The 19,390-nt window shown below is 45.7% G+C and overlaps 1 protein-coding gene across 1 annotated transcript in view; it reads right to left on the minus strand.

Moving 5' to 3' along the window:
• Positions 1–8,437, minus strand: part of MTMR11 (myotubularin related protein 11) — a 52,417-nt gene extending 43,980 nt beyond the window's left edge. The window contains exon 1 of the mRNA XM_088474187.1: positions 8,187–8,437. Coding sequence (XP_088330313.1) covers positions 8,187–8,243 — 57 coding nt within the window. The 5' untranslated portion in view covers positions 8,244–8,437. The remainder of the gene's footprint in view (positions 1–8,186) is intronic.
• Positions 8,438–19,390: the final 10,953 nt, after the last annotated feature.

The following is a 19,390-nucleotide window of genomic DNA, read 5'->3' on the forward strand; positions in this document are numbered from 1 at the left end:
ACGCAGTTGCTAATACGCACGCAATCGGCCGATTGTTGTGCATGTGTATGAATCGCAGTGCGCTAACCAGTCACTGCATTCGGGACTGCGATCACAGTGACCACGCAGATCCATCGCAGAGTGATTGACAGGAAGTGCCGTTTGTGGGTGGTGAGGGGGGGTGGTCGGGGAAACGCAGGCGTGCCAGTGCGTATGAACACCATTGCAGGGGCGTGCATAAATTATCCACTGCGATGCCCTACGCAGCCTGAGGCCTCACAGCGTGCATGGAAGTTAGCAATTCCTGAGTAAGGTCAGAGCTTGTGCAAGTGTGCGTGAGGCTGCCATGGTTCTCGATTGTACCGATGGTTTCGCAGTCTTGCTAAACAGTAGTATGGATGTGTAAGGTAAGGTGGGCGTCCTTATGTAGTGCTGCGCAAGGCATTGCGATGGCAATAAATTAGCATACTATCGCAGTTGAACTGCGTGTGTAATCGCTATTGCGTTCTGTAGTGAATCAAGCCTATACTGCAGCGGTGCTCGGTGTACCATGTGATGTACCATGTGATGTACCATGTGATGTAAGAGGCACCTGATTATCTCATGCTTTACCTTCTGGTCCTTCAGTGTAATGTTGGGAGCAAGATAATGACTATAAGAGGTAAAGCACAGAGGAATTACAGGTGTCCTGAATTCCTGCTCTAATTCAGGGATTGATTTAAGAAAGTTCAAATGGACTTATTATCATAAGGTATAATTTGCTGGGGAAGATTATTTTTTTTAATAAATCTTTTTATTACATAGATGACTTAAATTAATGTTTCCTTTTTTAAACAATAAATAAATTGTGTCTAATTTTTAAGCTTGATTTGTTAAGTGGAACTGAAAGCTCAAATCTGTGTTTCAGTTCCCCCGACGCACACACGCGAGTCGCCACACACATGTAATTACTGGTCAGGCAACTTCTTTTGTTTTATAAATAGCAGTAATAAGAGTTCCTTAATCGGTGTGAAAACAGTCACATATAAGACTATTTATTGCCACAAAGAGGCAGCTCATGATAAACAGGACCCCTTCCAGATCCAAATATGCAGAAACACTTCCACATTAATTTCTAGTCTTGCACAACAATTGGTACTCATTGGCTGGTTTAATAACAATTATATAACGCGCACACATGGTACTTAGCGAGCGCTTAACAGATATTGTTCCTTTCTGCATGGCAGTGCGACACTGGGTAACATGACTGACCTAGGTTATACTCCATGGTGTCACAAGGTGGGTGCGGGCCGCACCCGGGTGTCACCCGCCGAAGGGTGACACCAAGGTTCAGACTCCCCCTCAGTAACAGGAGCTGTGTGACTGTAGCATTAAGTGCAGCACTCTGCTTCTGACATTGTGAGGGAGCACACAGGACAGGGCAGTCCGCACCTCCTGCACCCCCCCACACCCACCCTCGGACCCCCGGTAAAAAGCATGGGACAACGGGGTTCAAGCCAAAAGGCCACGCCCCCTACCATGTGGCCACGCCCCCTTTATGACGGCACGGCATCCCTTCCCACACCAGGTGACGGACGCCACTGGTTATACTCAGACACAGAAGATAAACCAGTTATCAATATCATCTCTAGCAGTCACCAAATATTTGACATCATCATACAGTAGGTGTTTCCTGAGTACGACCGCAAGTGAACATGGAAACAGTAGAAGTATATTATATGCCTCTTGTCTGAGGCCAGGTTGTCCTTTTATGTTCCGAGCTGGCTTGGCCAAGGTATAGAGACGCAGACGTCTACAAGTTTTCCCAGTAGAACAAGTGGGATCTTGTATGCTCAGAGACTGTATTCAGTGGTTTTCATGTTACCACATCAGCAAAGCTGAGAAATAACAAATGTGCTAAAGCCCAGAGTCTACTTTGACTGCATTAAAGAACCAACTTGGACACTCAGCGAAGAAGAAGAAGAACGTTTCTATAAATATCTTAAAGGTTTTTTTTTGAAGAACATCTAAGTCAAGAGGCAGATCGGTGATTCCACCACCCATACCTTCTCTTAAGCTCTACGATCATGTCAGTGTAAAACCTCCCATGTCACATGTGCCATGACACTACTTTGTTAATTATGCACTCCCATAAAACGCCGTTCGCATAATTAGGCACGCCTGCGTTCGGTTCTCCATTCCTCCGTTTTCAAGCACCTTCCCCTGTTACCACCCACAAACGCCTCATCCTGTCACTCAAACTACCGACCTGGCTGTGTTCAAGGAGAGAGAAATTTCTGATCGTAGCAGCTAGTTTGCGCACGCGCATTGCGAACTTTACGCATGCGCAGTTTAGCGAACATCGGTGGCGTACGACCGTGCGGCCGCAACGACCGACTCTGAATGAGGTCCTTAGAGTGGAATTGTTACCTGCATACAGAAGGGGGTAATAAATCCTCAGGCAGCTGGGCCACCATGAGAAATACCGGGCCCTGGTAGGAAAGTGGTTGGCCCTGTAACATGTGGGTCACACCTACATCATGCTGCAAATTTTGGGTCGAATCTGAAGTACCATCGCAACGATGAATGGGCAATTCCACACCATGCAGAGGGGGCGGCTCTGTCTCTTTGGAAGCCCCCTTTCCCCTGTTGGCTTCCCTGCTAGACTGCCTCTTCCTCCTATTTACAAGTTATGGCAGCAAAGTACAGATTCACAACAAGGAACTGCAGCTAGGTGCAGAGGCACTAAAATGTAGCTATAAAAGGTCCTGGGGGTCAGTAATGGCTCCAACATAATACAGGTGCTCTAGGGGGAGACTGTATACTGAGGATATGATTAGCTTTAGTAAGATCGGTGACGTAGAGAATTGAATGTAAATGGCAGTCTCTGTAACCTAATTTAGCCATATATATATATATATATATATCCTTTTTGTCATACATTAATGTTACATACACCTAAAGCTTCCTCCACACATGCTCTATAGAATAGTGACACCTGCATCAAGATCCGTCCAGTGCTTCCCGACATTAGCCCGAACACACAGACAGACTTTATTTTATACTATGTATAGATATATATGGGAAATTCCCTCCGCCAGAACACAAAAGAGAAAGACAAAGTTATGTACAGATATTGCTGCAGTTTTCTTAATTAGACATATTCTGAATGAAGTGCAAATTATATACAATGAAACCCTATACTTAAAAATTATATAGTAAAATAAAACACTGGCACGTCCACTCTTCAAGCCCCACCTGGTCACAGGTAGGTGGGCATGTCACCTGAGTGACCTGTAATGCAATGTTACTCTTGCAGTACCTGCCTATGGTCTGCCACCTGCACCATTTAAACTGACCGCCTAACGAAACTTTAAAGAGTGTGGCTAGTGCAGGGCTGAATTATCTGTTAAGTGATGTCACAGTGCGCTGCCGCTCTCCACTACTTTCTACACTTGCTTCCAGATGCCACACACCACTCCCCCCTCCTGTGTTGATTGGCTGTCTGTGTTCTCTTAGACATCTGACATCACAGGACACCCTCTTGATTGGATAGAACGGACAAGCTTGTAACCCTGAGAATCTGTATAGGACTTGCTGCTTCGGCAGCCTGACCATAGCTGTCCCAACGGTGGACTTGGGAGCCTCCTCTCCTGCAATACAGGTATCGCTGGCCTCCACAGACCTTTTAATTTAAAAAAAAAAGATAAAGCTTCACAATTCAGGTAGCTGGGCCTAGTCAGCCACCTGCATCACCTATTGGGTAATCCGCCCGTGCTTTTACACTGTAGCTTCTTGGAAGACTGAATGTAGCTCCCGGTTCGATGTCTTTTCAATTCATGGACTTAGAAATACAAATATTAAATTGAGAAAGGTAAAGTCCATACTGCTTGTCTAGCGGGCAGCATCTTGACTGGTTTGATGAACTGTAAGCGCGATTCTTGGATGGAGCACTCCTTCAAGCAGATGCCACCGTTCAGATCATTCCTACTTAATGGGCGATAAGTCTTTGTATCCTATGCCATCATTTCTTACTGGTGATATTAGGTGGAGGTACAATAACGTCACATCATTTTACGCCCAGTACTCTGGAAAAGGGCAGCTCCCCACAGCAAAATCAGAGGCATTCACTAATGTCAATTCTGCGTGGTGATGGATGAAAATAGGATCTGCGCTAAAAATCGTTTTCAAATGCAACTTCTGCTCTTGGGTATCAGTTAGGGTGCATACACACCTGTACGATATCGGCCCGATATGGCCGTTTTTTGCCAAATAGGAACGACAAATCGGGCATATCGTGCAGTGTGTATGCCCAAATTCAGCGTTCCCGCGGTCGCATGCGATATCGTGCGATTGGCCGTGCTGCACAGTCATTCACACGATATCGCATGTGAGCCTGTACAAGTTAATGAAGGACGGAACAGTGATTGTTCCGTCTTTCATTACATATTTTAAGTGTGTACCGGCAATCATGCGATGTCCAGACAAATCGCCATGGACATCGGCACGATTGCCGGTCGTTTAGGTGTGTACCCACCCTTAGACAGAACTTCCTTCTGAGTTAAGTCCAAACAAAAAGTGTTGGGAGCAATAATTCAGAAAATGTTTTTCTGTAATCATTTTCTGTAGACAAACACCTACACGTCTTTTTCTTTTTATTTGGGACAGGCAATTCCAGTAAAGATCTCATATTGCCAGTATCCATACTTCAACTACAAGTTTTAGGGAGAGAATGTGCCCAAGATATCGGGTTTGTGGTTCCTCACACTTGTTTAGTTTAGAACAATGCTTAGAAGTTCAACTGGAGGACCATCAGGTCGATGTGGTGGCCATTCTTACCATTCTTCTCCTCGTAGACATCTCGAAACTCAAGATGCTTAGGGGATAATTTGTTTCTGTAACTGTGAGACCCTGTATAACCCCCATCGGGCATCAGAGGGCCAGAGCCCTTGTATTCCAATAAGTGGAGGGGTTGCGTGTCAGAAGCCCAGGAACTTCCAAGGCTATGGTTGTCTCCCCGGCATTAGGACCAATAATTGCTGCGGTATAAATCATATGAGATCTCTAGTTAAATATTATTAACAGCAGTAGATTGAGATGACTCACGTTCAGCTTTTCTTTATTGTACCTAGATTTACAGAGCGGAGATTGTAAGACCCAACTAAATAGTGGTATGCAAGTCCTCGGAAGAGGTTATTAGATCATTTCCTGCATGGTGACCAGGCTGTCCATGGTATATACACTCCTTTTCCAAGCACAACTCTCTTCACTATTTAGCGAACCTCCAATCGGATCCACCAACTCTGGTCCTGAGTAGAGTAGAAGTAGCTTTGGAGAAGTTTTGGGTGTTAGGATGAGGATAACCAGTTACACTTGACATGGTGCAAATGTTCTCAGAAAGTGTTTACTCAATTCGTATTATAGGCATTCCAAATTTTGGAGTTTTGAGTACTCAAGCTAGCTCAATGCCAAATTATGGCCTTTCCCGGGCTGACAAAAAATCTAGTTTCGACCCTGAAATGTAAGTTCACTTCTTCAATAAAATCATCCAGATTTAAGGGTTATCTTAAACTAAGTTGAATGCCCAAGCCAGAACAAAATGATCTACCCTACCATAACATAATCGATGTTGGAAACGTGACCTGCATAGGTTTTAGGAATCTCGACTAACAGCGCCAACCTCCAAAGAAAGGTGGAGTGAGGGGTATATGAGTTTCCTGAGGGGTTAGGGGAGAGTGGACACACAGTCCTAGATTTTGCTGATGTCTTTCGTTGCTTTCATCTCTATAGTTTTCGATTTGGACAGCAAGTACCTGACACGGATTTTAGAGAACGGAAGGATGGTTTAGTACATTGGTATCAACAGTAGATCACAGGTATAATCCACAATAATTAGGCAAGGAAAACAGGAAGCTCTCTGGTTGAAATAGCCTAGTCCCGTATCTGATTGTCCACTGATCAGGAACAGATTAAGTTCATCAATCCAGGGCTTGAGGCCCAGCAGGTTCAGTTCTTGGCAGAAGGAAAGCTTGATACACATATGCTACAAGGTACAGTAGCTTGGTACAGATACAGTACAAGCCAGTACGGGTATAGGCTGGTATTGCGGGGCTGCGTGTACCTCAGAAGCAATGAGAGATGAATAGGGATGATTGAGGGTTTACGAATAACAGGAATGGGGTGGTGATTGATGAAGGGCACAATGGATAACTGGAGATGGTGGGTATTGTGGGGAGTACCGGTGTGGGTAGTGGGTTTATGGGGGGAAATTAGTCAACAAGGTTTGGTGATATAATCTTATTCACTAACTGGCAAACAGTTGAAAAAACAAACAAACAATAAATGATCACATGTTGGCTCATACTGTGCATCACTGTAACTAATTTCCCCCATCTGTTTTGTACAATATCTGAGGAGGTTAAGGGGGAGGCTGGAGGGAGGCCTAGTGCTCTTAAGATCTAGGCATGCCCAGAGGTGGATGAAGGAGGGGGAGCACAGTGCCCCAGGCTCCTCTCTCTTAGGAGCTCCCCATCTTGCAGGAGCACACAGTCCTGTAGTGAGGGGCGGGCCGGATGACAAGTGGGGGTGGGAACGCTGATCCCCTGTGTGGGGGGAAGACTGCGCTCTGACCAATCGGGATGCAGACGCCGACATTTTATCGGTTTGTGTTGTGTGAGCGGCGCGGCGATTACAATGAGTGAGTCGCAGCTGGATGTGAGGTGACTGATGGGTAGACGGTGACAGGTGAGAGCGGAATCCCCCGAGTGAGGTCACTCATGTACTGGCTGCATCCTGCTGGCACATCTACCAGAGATCACCGTCTGCTGTTGTAGCACTACAAGTACCAGCATGAGTGGGGGCGGTGCTGACAGGGGGGGGGGCGCAGAGGAGTGGCTTAAGTGCCCCCCTCTCTTAAGTGCCCTGGGCCCCCAAAAGGCTTAATCCGGCCCTAGGCATGCCCTGTGGACACTGGCTACATGCCCGCTGGTGGCACACCAACGGGCTATGGTACCACCAACAACAGGGCTGAGGGTGTGTCTGTGCTGTCTCTAGGGGGCATGGCACCTTGATACACCCATAATGGTAGGGCAGGTATGTCCAGCTGAGGTATCAGACACCTGTCGGCATAATGCCCCCAGGACATCATTCTTGCTCAGCAGCTGATAACAGTGACACTTGCCTCCATACTTGGGATGACTCTCATACTTGGCTTCATTCTCTCAGTTCAGCTCCCATGGGCTCAATGAAATGAAATTTCTTCTCTCCGGCTTCAGATCATAATCCCACAGGCTGCGCCCTGCGGCTTCCTCCACTTAACCCTTCCGTGGTCTCCCCAACAAGATGCAAGTCAGGTTCGACACTAACAGCAGAACCACCTGGCCATGCTAGGGTTAATCCGCAGCCTCTGCAGACAATCCCCATAGGGAACTCCAGCCGTGAACTGAATGGTTTGTTTTAGTACAAACTATACCCTAATGAGGGATTGTCAGGATTACACAGAAATATATATAATCTCCCATTGAGTGTTAACCCCTGGCGCTCGCCCGGCCTGCTAGGAATTTATGTGATCCCACGCCAGCTATCCCTGGCACTCATTTCAATAGATCATAACTCTCTGCCATCTGTGCTGGAACCAGGATCCATGGATCCACTACTATCCCATCTGTAACACTACGGTAGTAGCTGCCATTCTCAGTTCTGCAGTTTAAAGCGTATTTTTCTGTTATGCAATAATATCCGTAGATGTCTAATAAGGTCCTGACATCTGGCACGCTGACCCGGCTACACTGCCAGTCCTGTGAAGCACAGAGGGGCATTGTCCAATACAATGGCAGAGTATGTGCTATTGTTCTGCCATAGAATAGGCTCCGCTGGGAAAATAACATCACATAACCGCACCATAAATGTAGCCACAGTAAACATTATTTCACCCATATCGCGTTTTTACATAACTGCAGTGTCTGGCAACGTTACGTTATGCTCATTACTCGTAGGACCAGTCAAGGAAATAATATTCTCACCTATTCTTGTGTTAAAAGAAAACTTAATGCAAAACAAACTTCCATATTTTTTCCTTTCCTAATATAGATTCCTAATATAGATTCTTATTTGGTAGACGCAATGTTAGGAGGTTGTCTGGAAGAATTAAATACACCCATTATTTATAAAGTGGTTATTCATGGTAAACAGTAAACGGTACATGCTGTGCTCTCCAGAAGCCCACTCACCATGATCTGTCTGGGGTCCTGCTGGAGGGTGAAGGTGGTCCTAGGTCTGGGCAGCATGGTGCAGGGTCTGAGGACCACTGTAGACTGCAGAAAGTCGGGATAGCTGGAAGCAGGGGAAGGAGGGAGTCAGGTCCTGTGTGCTGCTCCCATGGTGACGGTATAAAGAGGACTTTGTTCTAGTGCTGAGTGCAGTAGTATAGGTTGGGCTGGGGTAGGGTAGGGGGGCAGCTGGAGACCCCAGCCTGCAGGAGCCACTGTGCAGCTCGGAGAGCGCTGTGTTTGACTGCAGGGATTCCCCCTGCTCACTGCTGCAGTGTGGGGGTTAGAGACAGCCTCTCTCTCCTCTGTCTGCTCTCCCTCCTGTCTGATCACCATAGTGAAACTGACACTCTGCTTCTCAAACTCTTAAAGGGACAGAGGATGTAATTGGTATTATGGTGTGTTGCTTTTATTCGCTTCTAACCCAGGCAGCAGTAATAAGGAACAAATGTGTATTATGGTGTTGTTTTTTTTAAAAGGTGCCTTTTTTAGAAATGATTTGCAGTGGATATCGGCTTAAAGTAACCCCCACCACAACCCCCTCTCATTCATTAGTCCTCACGTACACTGGGCTTGATTCAGAGTGAGCGGCTGGGCGTCTTTAAAAGCTGTCGCTTACGGTTACACGACCGCAACGGTTTCGCCACCCCCCTGTTATCTCAGACCGTGCGTCCGATTCTGTTCTGCATCTCTGTGCACAGACAATCCGGGCGCATGTGCAGTGCGCAGACTTGGAACATCGGCCGTTAGTGTGCGACATGGACAACGCGTCCACCCATGCATTAGGCCCGCTGTGTTTGTTGCACATTGCTGAAGTGCACCCCAGCACAGGCTGAGTTAGGCTGCCCTGTTGCCGAACTATGAGCGGTGTATTTATTGAGCCCCATCCAGCCCTATGCGCCAGATTTTTTTTTTTCTATTTACCAAAGGCTACCACTGGTGGTTGCTGTGTCGTGGAGTATTGCACTGTATTGTATAAGTCCACAGTTCTCCTGATTGGTAGTAGTGGACTCAAACGAGGGAATCGCGACGCAAATGGCATCGTTACACCCCACCCACCGTTTTGTGTGAGCAGTGGAGGTCTGCGGCGATGCCTATCATGTCATAATGTTCATCCCATCGTCACGCAATAGAGGCAGAGGTATAACGCAGGGTCGGGCAATCTGTCAGGACACAAATTGAGACATCCAACCCGTCCACCCAAGGGATGGCCAGCAATATTCTGAATCGATGCGGGATTGAGTGTGTGAATCTATTTAGAAGAATATCTTACTGACAATATTGATCATTTAATGCATTGATATAGCGTTGTTGCACATGCACAGTAGAAATCAGCACTAGGTCTGAAGCTGGTGGTGCGGCTGCTCTGAGATTCTGTGAGCGGCTGCGAGAAGTTCTTGGTGTCTTCTGATAGGCTCTCACAGCGTCTCCGAGAATCTTAGGACCGCCCCAAATAGACAAAGGTAAAGAGTTGGGATAGATCTCATAGCTGGGATTGATCCACCTGATATATCGGCTGGGACATATGGGGAGGAATATCGCATTGCATCATGGTCAAAATAACCATAGACTTGGAAAATAATATGTATTCCACTGTGAATGTTTATTAAATGCCCACTACATTTTTTTTAAATTTAATTCTATGTACCCCTAAAGCTGCATACACACACAACGATTTTTTTAATGAACGATTTGAGTAAACGATTTTTTCCCTTGAAAAAATTTACTAAAATCGTTTACTAAAGTTGTTCATTTACTAAATGTCATGAACGATTTTTATGAACTACAAACGATTTTTGAATATTCCCTTAATGAAAATCGTTGAGTTGACAAGTCTGACTGAACGACAAACTACAAACGACAAACTACAACGTGAACGCGCATGAACGATAATCGTTCATCGTTTGACTCAGAAAGTGAACGATTTTTGCCATCAATTATCGTTAACCGATATCGTTTAACGATAATCATTAAAAAAATCGTTGTGTGTGTATGCAGCTTTAGGGGTAAATTCACTAAAGTGAGAGTTTTTAGAAGTGAGTTTTAGTAGAGATGTTGCCTCTAGCAACCAATCAGATTCTAGCTATTATTTTCTAGACGGTGCTAGTTAAATGTTAAGTAGAATCTGATTGGTTGCTAAGGGCAACATCTATTCCAAAACTCTCTTCTAAAAACTCTCACTTTAGTAAATTTACCCCTTAAAGTGCTCCTTCGTCGGGATACAATTACACCAAGCCAGTTCTTTTGCATTCGAATGTTTTAAAATGGTGATTGTTTTAAAATGGTGATTTAGATCAGGTGTGTGTTAATCCAGGTACAGTATTTAGTCATTCCAAGTTACAAACCGGGAGTAGTTATTAAGAAACTCTAGGCCTGGAATGTGGAGTTTGCCCCATGTCATTAGTGTCCCAGGCTGATTCTATGAACTTTGCTACTTTTTATACTCACATAACTGACAGCTTATAATGAATGGCAAGTTTAGTAACAGCTTACATAAACAAGGGACAGAGGGCCTGATTCAGACCCGGTCGCAAGCCCTGAGCGCTTGCAACCGGGTCGATGGTGGCCCAGAGCACATGCGCACGACGGAGCCAGCTCCATCATGCGCATGCGCGAGATCCGGATAGCGACGGGCACTCCGTCGCTCCGGGTCTCGCAACAAAGGGGGCGAGCTGTCGATGGTGAGTGACAGCTCGCCCCCTTTGGTGGGCGGGCTGGGGGGGTGGCTGCCCTAACAGAGGCGTTCCCATGAGTGATGTCATTTGAGAGATTTCGGCTCTGTTAAAGCCGAAATCTCTCTGGGGCTTGCGGCCACGACACCCTACCACAAGGGTGTCGTCGCAAGCCCGATGGTCGCGGTGGTCACCCACAGCTATGCGAGCAGCCAAGAGGCTGTTCTAAAAAAAAAAAAAAACCCGGCCCTGCTTCAGAGCGAGCGGCTCTGAATCAGGGCCAGAGCGCATACAGGCAGGTGTAGAAAAACAACGCTAGATAAGGTTTATACAGAAGCTTGTGTGTTATGCTAAAGGGGACCAGCGGCCTAGTTATTATTATGTGGCCCATGCTATGCAATGGGCTATCGCTCCAACTTACTTTTACATATAGTCACAGCTGCAGTGTTAGTCACAAGTGCAGTGATTTTTTTTTTTTTAAAGTTCAAAAATATATAAAAAATTCTTAAAATAAAAACGAATTTGTTGGCTCCTGAGTCATGTTATAGAATGTATTAGATAAATAATGGCTAGGCGCTGCTTGGTTCCTGTGAATAACACCCAAGGGTAAATTTACTAAAGTGAGAGTTTTTAAAAGTGATGTTGCCCATAGCAACCATTCAGATTCTACTTAACATTTAACTAGCACCTTCTAGAAGATAATAGCTAGAATCTGATTGGTTGCTATGGACAACATCACTTTTAAAACTCACTTCTAAAAACTCTCACTTTAGTAAATTTACCCCTTAATGTACACATGCCCTCCAGCATTTCACATTAAGAATCCGGTACAGGGGCGTGACCACAGATAAAAGGGGCGTGGTAAAAGTTAAAGGGGCTTGTCCATGGATACTGTACCTGGGATCCGGAAGCAGCCAGCGCAGGCTGGTTTATCTTCTGTACTCCGGCGCTGGGGTGATTAGGTCAGCGTCATTGCAGACTGCACTGCAGAGAACCACGGAGGGCGGAGCGGAGCCGCCTGGCACTCAGCAGCGCTGCGGGAGTCCTGTGTCCCAGCAGCACTGCTAAAAGAATGGGGAGATTGTTCCCACTCGGTACAAAATGGTACAGCCCCTGTTTGCCGGTACAGACCATTAAAAAACGGCACTGTATCGGTTAAAACGGTAGAGTTGGAGGGTATGTGTACACTGTCTTCTTTGTAAGGATTGATAAATCTCTCCCTATATATTTTAAACTGTCAGCATCAAAGAAAATCTCATAGGATTTAGGAGCGTGCGTTAAACGCTTAAAATGAAAACTCTTTTGTGCCTGTCCTAAAAGGCAAACGTTTGTCTTCTTTCTTCTAAATGCTTTATTGACACGCTTATTTCATCCATTCCTGTGTGTTTGGTGTGAGGGACAACTGAAATTAATTTTTTTATGGGAATGTGGGCCTAATTCAGACCCGCTCGCGAGCGGAAACGGGTCGATGGTGCCCTAATGCGCATGCGCACGACGGAGGGAGCTCCGTCGTGCGCATGCGTGAGGCACGCATAGCGACAGCCAAGCTGTCGCTCCGGGTCTCGCACCAAAGGGGGCGTGCTGTCGATGGTGACTGACAGCTCGCCCCCTTTGGTGGGCGTGTCGGGGGCGTGGCTGCCAGACGGAGGAGTTCCCATGGGAACGCCTACCGTCTGGGTCCGGCCCCACTGACATCACTAGTGATGTCAGTGGGAGTGATTTTGGCTCTGATAGAGCCAAAATCACTCCAGGGCTTGCGGTCACCGAGACCCTACCGCAGGGTCTCGTCGCAAGCCCGATGGTCTTGACCATCGCGACCATCATCATGGACGCTCGCTTAAGCTGTGGGTGGTAACCCACAGCTATGCGAGCATCCAAGAGGCCGCTCCATTTTTAGGTAGGAGGGCCCTGATTCAGAGCGTCCGGCCCTGAATCAGGCCCTGTGTCCACATTGTTATAGGAGGCTGCTGTTTGCAATCTTGGGGCCCTAGTTATCTTCATTTGGAGAGTTTTTTTTATTGCTGAAAAAAAAAAAGTTTAGTTACTTTTTATCGTTGCAACAGCTGAAAGATACTCGGCTGCCATGGTGCAATCTATACAGAATAGGAAACACAAACAGGACAGGCACCTGACCCGTAGGTGTCCCCATCATTAGGTGCCCCCACCACCTAACCCCATTGGGACCTTACGCCCATAGGCGCTGATATGCCACTGCATCTTACCTTGAGTAGAGCAGGGACGGGGCTGAATCGTCTCTTCTTGGGATTGCGGAGTGTTATTTATTTTCTTCAGGGCGGATTGGATCATTATCAGCCATTGTGATAAACGCAGTTGGAGACTATCCACAGAGCGCTGCCAACAGCCTGTGTGTGCTGTCATCTCCTGGCTAGACTGGAAGGTCGCAGATATGTTGGAAGGCAGACGGCAGTTCACACTCTCCTCTTCCATTTGGCCTCCTGTGTGTGGTATAGTTATGATTAAAGATGCTCAAACCGGCCACGTTTCCATTCTCGAGACTATTCGATATATTAGTCCTTATACTGAGTCGCTTGAAAGTCCAAATGCGGCTGCATCTAGCGGTACTTACTAAACTGCGCATGTGTTCCCGGCTGCACAGCATCTCTGTGAGCTTAGGAGACCAAGTCATACCCATTGTATCTCTGCACCCACTGAATGGTTGTTTCTGGGTGGTAACCGGGCGGCAACAGTGCAAATGCACGCCAGAGAACCGTTTCATGGGTGTGTTTTGGATCAAACAGATGTCCTGTACCAGTGCCGGCTCAAGGGGTAGTCGTGCCCTCTGTCGCATCGGTGATGGTCACAAAGAAAAATAGGGGAGTGCTCTAATTACCATAGGCCACACCCCTTAAATGATGTTATTTGGGGCCGTGTCTGCATGGCGCGCCTCTTGTGTAACGTAAAGCTGGGGGGAGCCCAGCACTTCGCCACTAGCTGGGCTTCCTCCAGCCCTCTCCCGGAGTCTGAATGAATGTTGCGCGCAGCATCCTTTCAGACTCCGGGGTCCGGCACCGGGGGTACCCAACCTCCCGACCAGACCAACCGCGAGCCACTTCGGCCCACGGGTGGAACAGTGGGACAGTGTTGTGTTGCTGAAATCGGGATGTTGGGGAGGGGTGCACCCTCTATGGGGTGGCTCCCCTGTTCGACCGCATTGGTCGAACACCCCAAGAGCCGACGCTGTCCTGCACCCGGTAGGCGCAAGTGCTAAGTTAATGGTGATGGCTGCGCTCATGGAAGGAAGTGTGGGGCGGTGCGATCACATAAATGCGTAGCCTCTGAATACAGGCGTATAGTCGCCTTAGTATCTCGTTCACGTTCCATTCGCTTCATCCATCCGGTATAATACGTTCACATTATGGAAAACTCGGAATAAGGCTCTAAATTTTGAAAATTCACTGGAGAATTAAATAATTTTTAGAACCATTAAAATAAGAAAAATCAAGTTAAATTTTTTAACTTTTTTTTATTGCATCTTCAAATGATGACATCCGAACCGTTCAATCTATAACAAATGTTAAAATAATACTGTTGTTCCTTAAAAATAATAATATAATATATAAGTAGTATTTTCAGAAAAAGGTAAAAACATATAAGCGTAACCCATGAATGGCAAAAGCGTGCCAAAAATGTTGAACCCACAGCTAAAATAACGATACTGGACTAATTGTCGCTATTTGCGTACGCAGTCATACAGTAAATAAATGCCTCCAGACTTTGAAATGTGTTTCCAACGCACAAAGGATATTATTCAACATAAAAACAGTAGGTTACACGCTGTGAGCTAAAGACAATTTAGTGCAAAGAAATCATACAGACCCAAGGTACAGTTATACATACGCATGCGCTCTAGGACCAGTTACCGGCATCAACAAGAAACCTCCGTCAACAGCATCAGCAAGAAGACTCCAGATTGGGGTCAGAATGCACATGTATACCCTTACAGAAATAGGCAATACAATAGGCAAGTTTGGCATAATCCCATTGGTTCTCCGTCACGGTGCTTCTGTTACAGGACATTTAACAGGTCACTTCAAATGGACACAGGTCAGCCTCCAACAGCCTTTTGTCTCCTTTTTCCCGCCGCATGCAAATTTAAGCTGCTAACATTACATAGTACATTTTAGTGTTTTAACTCTCTACAGTTAATAAGTTGCGGACGCATGTTGCGATCTTCTCACCAATGACATCGGAAAGCTGTTGAGACAGAGTAGATCAGTACAACACCAAACATGGTCCGCTTATCATATACTAAACCTTAGATACCAAATAGTCTTTATTTCACAACATTAGTAATAGATGAATAAACCTTGAATATTACACTTTGAAACTATGGAACCTTTTATGTGAGTGTGCAGTGTGGAAGTATTAGGGGTTTGGGAAAAGACGCTAGTTAGATTTATGTAGTGAGGACTTTTAACTTGGGGCAGATGTGTACGCATGCAGCTAATAAACAGAGTTCCCATGCAGGATATTATGCATTCGCTAATGTGCGTCGTGTTAACAGCGCAACGGTGTGTATTTAATGTGTGTATGGGTTATGGTGGAATATGCGATCGCATGATGCTAATAATAGCATCGCCATATGTACTTAAGTGTGAGTTTCTCTAAAATGGCGCTGGGCGGCCATTCGCAAAATGGCGTCGTGCAGATAGATGGTGTCTTGTTGCCATTCGCAAGATGGCGTTGTTCCAATCTAATTTTAAACTGATTCTGTCTCAGCCAATTATCCAGCTTCGACACAAATATACCACAAAACATGTTTGTGATCTTTACACCAAGGAAATTTAATCGAACTCAAACCGGTTCAAAATGTTTGAGCGTATTTAATTATGATAAGATATCTGGTTAGAAAACGTGGCGATTTTATGCATAGAAAAATAAGAGATTTCACAACGGTTTGATGACATTTGCTTTAGTAACAGAAAAACTCTTGAGTACATTTCTCTTGCCAAATATTTGCTGAGCATATGATAGAACATTTAACGAGTGGTGACACACCCAGGACAAAGAGGAGTCTGGAATCTGACATTCGGAGACACCCTCTGTACAGCAAGACTGTCACAACACATAAGCCCACATCTGTTACTAAGGGCCAATGGAAACCCTGTGTGGTCATCATCGTATATTATGTGACTCAGATTGTAACTGCCAAAATGCAGGTCCCAGAACACACGGTTCTAGACTCTCTCCATGGGAATTTCACAGTAATCCAAGTAAATGAATATGGGACAGGACAAAAAGTCTAAGTTAAGAGATACCAAGTTTAAGAATTATGAGTTTAATTGACACAAACATAAAGAAATATACCTGGCTTTATTTATTCATGGACACAGTCAATCGGAATTTAGCAGAACCTTGAAAATGTTAACATAGGAAGATTAATCATGAAATGTACCTTGTGTATTACTAATACCCTCCGTGTTATGCTGCACAGAAGACAGAAGGGACATGGGAGAAGATGAAATATGTATAATATTACTTTGAAGGCTTCATTCATGTTTGTGGACTTTTCTTTCTTCGGGTGGTGCACTTGGGTTAGTTAGGAATATATAACCTCTTTTAGAAGAGTATCTACCCAGTAGCTTTTGCTGCAGGTTCTTAATCAAATTTTAAGAGTTACGAAAGTAGATTAGCAGCAAAATCAGTTGTTCAAACCGGGGCCGTAACTAGGGTGGTGCGACCAGTGCCATGGCACAGGGCACCACAGGGTAGGGGGTGCTGTTTGGCCCTGTCAATTTTCCTGTGTATTATTATTAAATCATCACTTGTAGCTTCCTCTTCTTTTATTCCCAGCATCTCCTGGCCTCCGCTATCTGTTCCCTGGCCCTTCCCCATAAGGCCATGACCCTTTTTTCAGGTTCATTATCTTATGTCCCTATTTAAAAAATGAGGGGGGGCGGCGCCAATGCTCTCTCTGGCACAGGGCATCAAACAGTCTAGTTACGGCTCTGGTTCAAACCATTGGTGAGTTGAGTACATGACAGATGACACACATAGTTTAGGACAGTATATATGAGCCCTAGAGGTTAATAATCTGTTGTAAATGGTACTAGTTAGGTACACTTCGACAGGGAGTATATCCAATGATTAGCTTTAGGATAGGGGTTATGTTTGCACGTAACATTTAAGCAATCCAAAATTATGTGCGGCTATTATAGACCCAGGAGCTGGGGAAGCGGGCAGGTCCATCTACCCCTAAGGCGTTCTGAGTATCTATGAAGCTGGTGCATGAGCAGAGAAGCCCTGTTTGGCCTTTGAGTCCCCCTATGTGTCACAGCAATGGATTGTTACGCTTCTGTTCCTAATTATGCATATGACATCTACTGGGATTACAGATGTGTGATTTATTCGGAAGGCACCTTTTTTTTTTTAGCTTAAAACCAATTTTAATTTAGCACAATAGCTGTTGTCGTGTATATATTAATATAGAGCTACATGTTGTACATGCAAACTTCATAACATAACACTAATCAACAAGTTTCTACAACACAGTAGATTGCCACAATCTATGAAACAGCGCCACCTACTGTCCCGCCAATTTAGCTTCCAGAGCAATACTCAGACTGCAGCTGTTGCCACACTCCATCACCCCTTCTCAACAGCTGTGTCATCGTCTGTCAAACCCATTTTTCATAATAACCTGTGATGTCTTTACCAAGATACTCACCTTGCCACCTGTGTTATATAAGTGTCCAATTGCAGCCTATGTTTTTTTTCACTGCTGGCAGATCAGTGGGTGTGCATGTTTGTTGTGCATGGACTTTGGCCCTCATTCAGAGCCGTACGCTCTGAGCAGAGCGCACGCTCTGAATGAGGGCCGGGCTCCATTTTCATGGAGCGTCCTCCTGGACGCTCGTATAGCTGTGGGTCACCACCCACAGGCTATACGAGCGTGCTTTGTGATGGCCGCGATGGTCGAGACCATCGCGACCATCGAAATTGCGAGCCGGAGCCTGCGGTTGAGGTTTTCAACCGCAAGCTCCGGAGTGATTTTGGCTCTATCAGAGCCAAAATCACTCCCACTGACATCACTAGTGATGTCAGTAGGCCGGCTTCTGACGGGAGGCGTTCCCGTGGGAACGCCCCGTCAGGGAGGCACGCCCCCGGCACGCCCACCAAAGGGGGCGTGCTGTCAATCAACATTGACAGCACGCCCCCTTTGATCGGACACAACGAGCGAAGGACTTTCCTTCGCTCGTCGCGTCTGGCGCATGCGCACGACGGAGCTCCCTCCGTCGTGCGCATGCTCAGTGCATAACATCGACCCACTTGCGAGCGGACAGCCGCTCGCGAGTGGGTCTGAATCAGGCCCTTTGTTTCCTCCTCAGCTGATTTTTTTTCACCTGAGGGCTTCCACTTCTGAAAAATTATATATAGCTTTTTTACTGTACACCGCAACTTTTTTGCAGCAGTCTCATATCTTATGTAAAGAACAAGCTTATGATTGCTCGTGCCATCTGGCTTTATTTTCCCATTTTTGGCTATTAATGTCTGGTCTGTCTGTAGTTATAACCTTCCACAGGTCATCTCTGTATAGCAACATCTCAAATTCTCATAGCAGATAATTGTCATTACTCAAATTAGCCACAGGTAGTTTAAGCTCTGAGATGCACAATATTTTCTTTTTTCTTCTTTACTCCTTTAGAAATACAGCATTGAGTTACTTACATACTATTTGCAGATGTCACTGGAAAGTTGCTATTATACCTCTGTTATGTTGTGACTGGCCCCAAAACCTGTTACACAAATATGCTTCTTTCTTTATTTATCAAACATTCAGGGAAGATTGTGGTATAACCTTACCAGTGGTTTATTATGCAACATGGAGGATTACTAAATAGATGGTATACAAGACTAATCTTTCACAATAAAGAGAGACTACTAGTAATAACTTAAGATATAGTGCAACCTGTTGTCCCTCTAGTATAGATTCTCAAATAAGGCCTAGACTGTTAAGGTGGGTACACACGGTACGATGTGTACCCACAGATGTGACCAACGATCCGAGGGTCGACATATCGGGCGGTCCCTACACACGGAGCGATCCGATGCCCCCCCCATAGCGATGCATTGGATCATCAGACGCCCTGGTGAAGCGACTGACAACCCCACTGGAGCGCAAAATGCACGATATCGTGCATACACACGGAACAATATAGCTGTTTTATCGTTCTGATACGTCGGATCGTCAGCTATAGCTTTCCATGTGCAGGGGCCTTTAGAAGCCTATCTTCACTGATAAGTACAGGCAGACGTCATTGCCTGTATGAATTGTGAACACTTTGGATCTCATGTAGAGTTGGTGCAAAGTGACGACGATCGCCATCTGCTTCTGATTGGCTGGATGCCTCTGAATCCTTCCCACTTACCACCGTAGTAATATGTCTGCTGTGATCTATTTGCATTGATACAGTGATATTTGCATCAGTCCTAAGCAATAAAACATATTTCCATTTAATCATTTTAAAGGGA

The sequence above is a fragment of the Taudactylus pleione genome, unplaced genomic scaffold (genome assembly GCF_031769625.1).
Source record: "Taudactylus pleione unplaced genomic scaffold, aTauple2 ptg000148l, whole genome shotgun sequence".
Taxonomy (NCBI): Eukaryota; Metazoa; Chordata; class Amphibia; order Anura; family Myobatrachidae; genus Taudactylus; species Taudactylus pleione.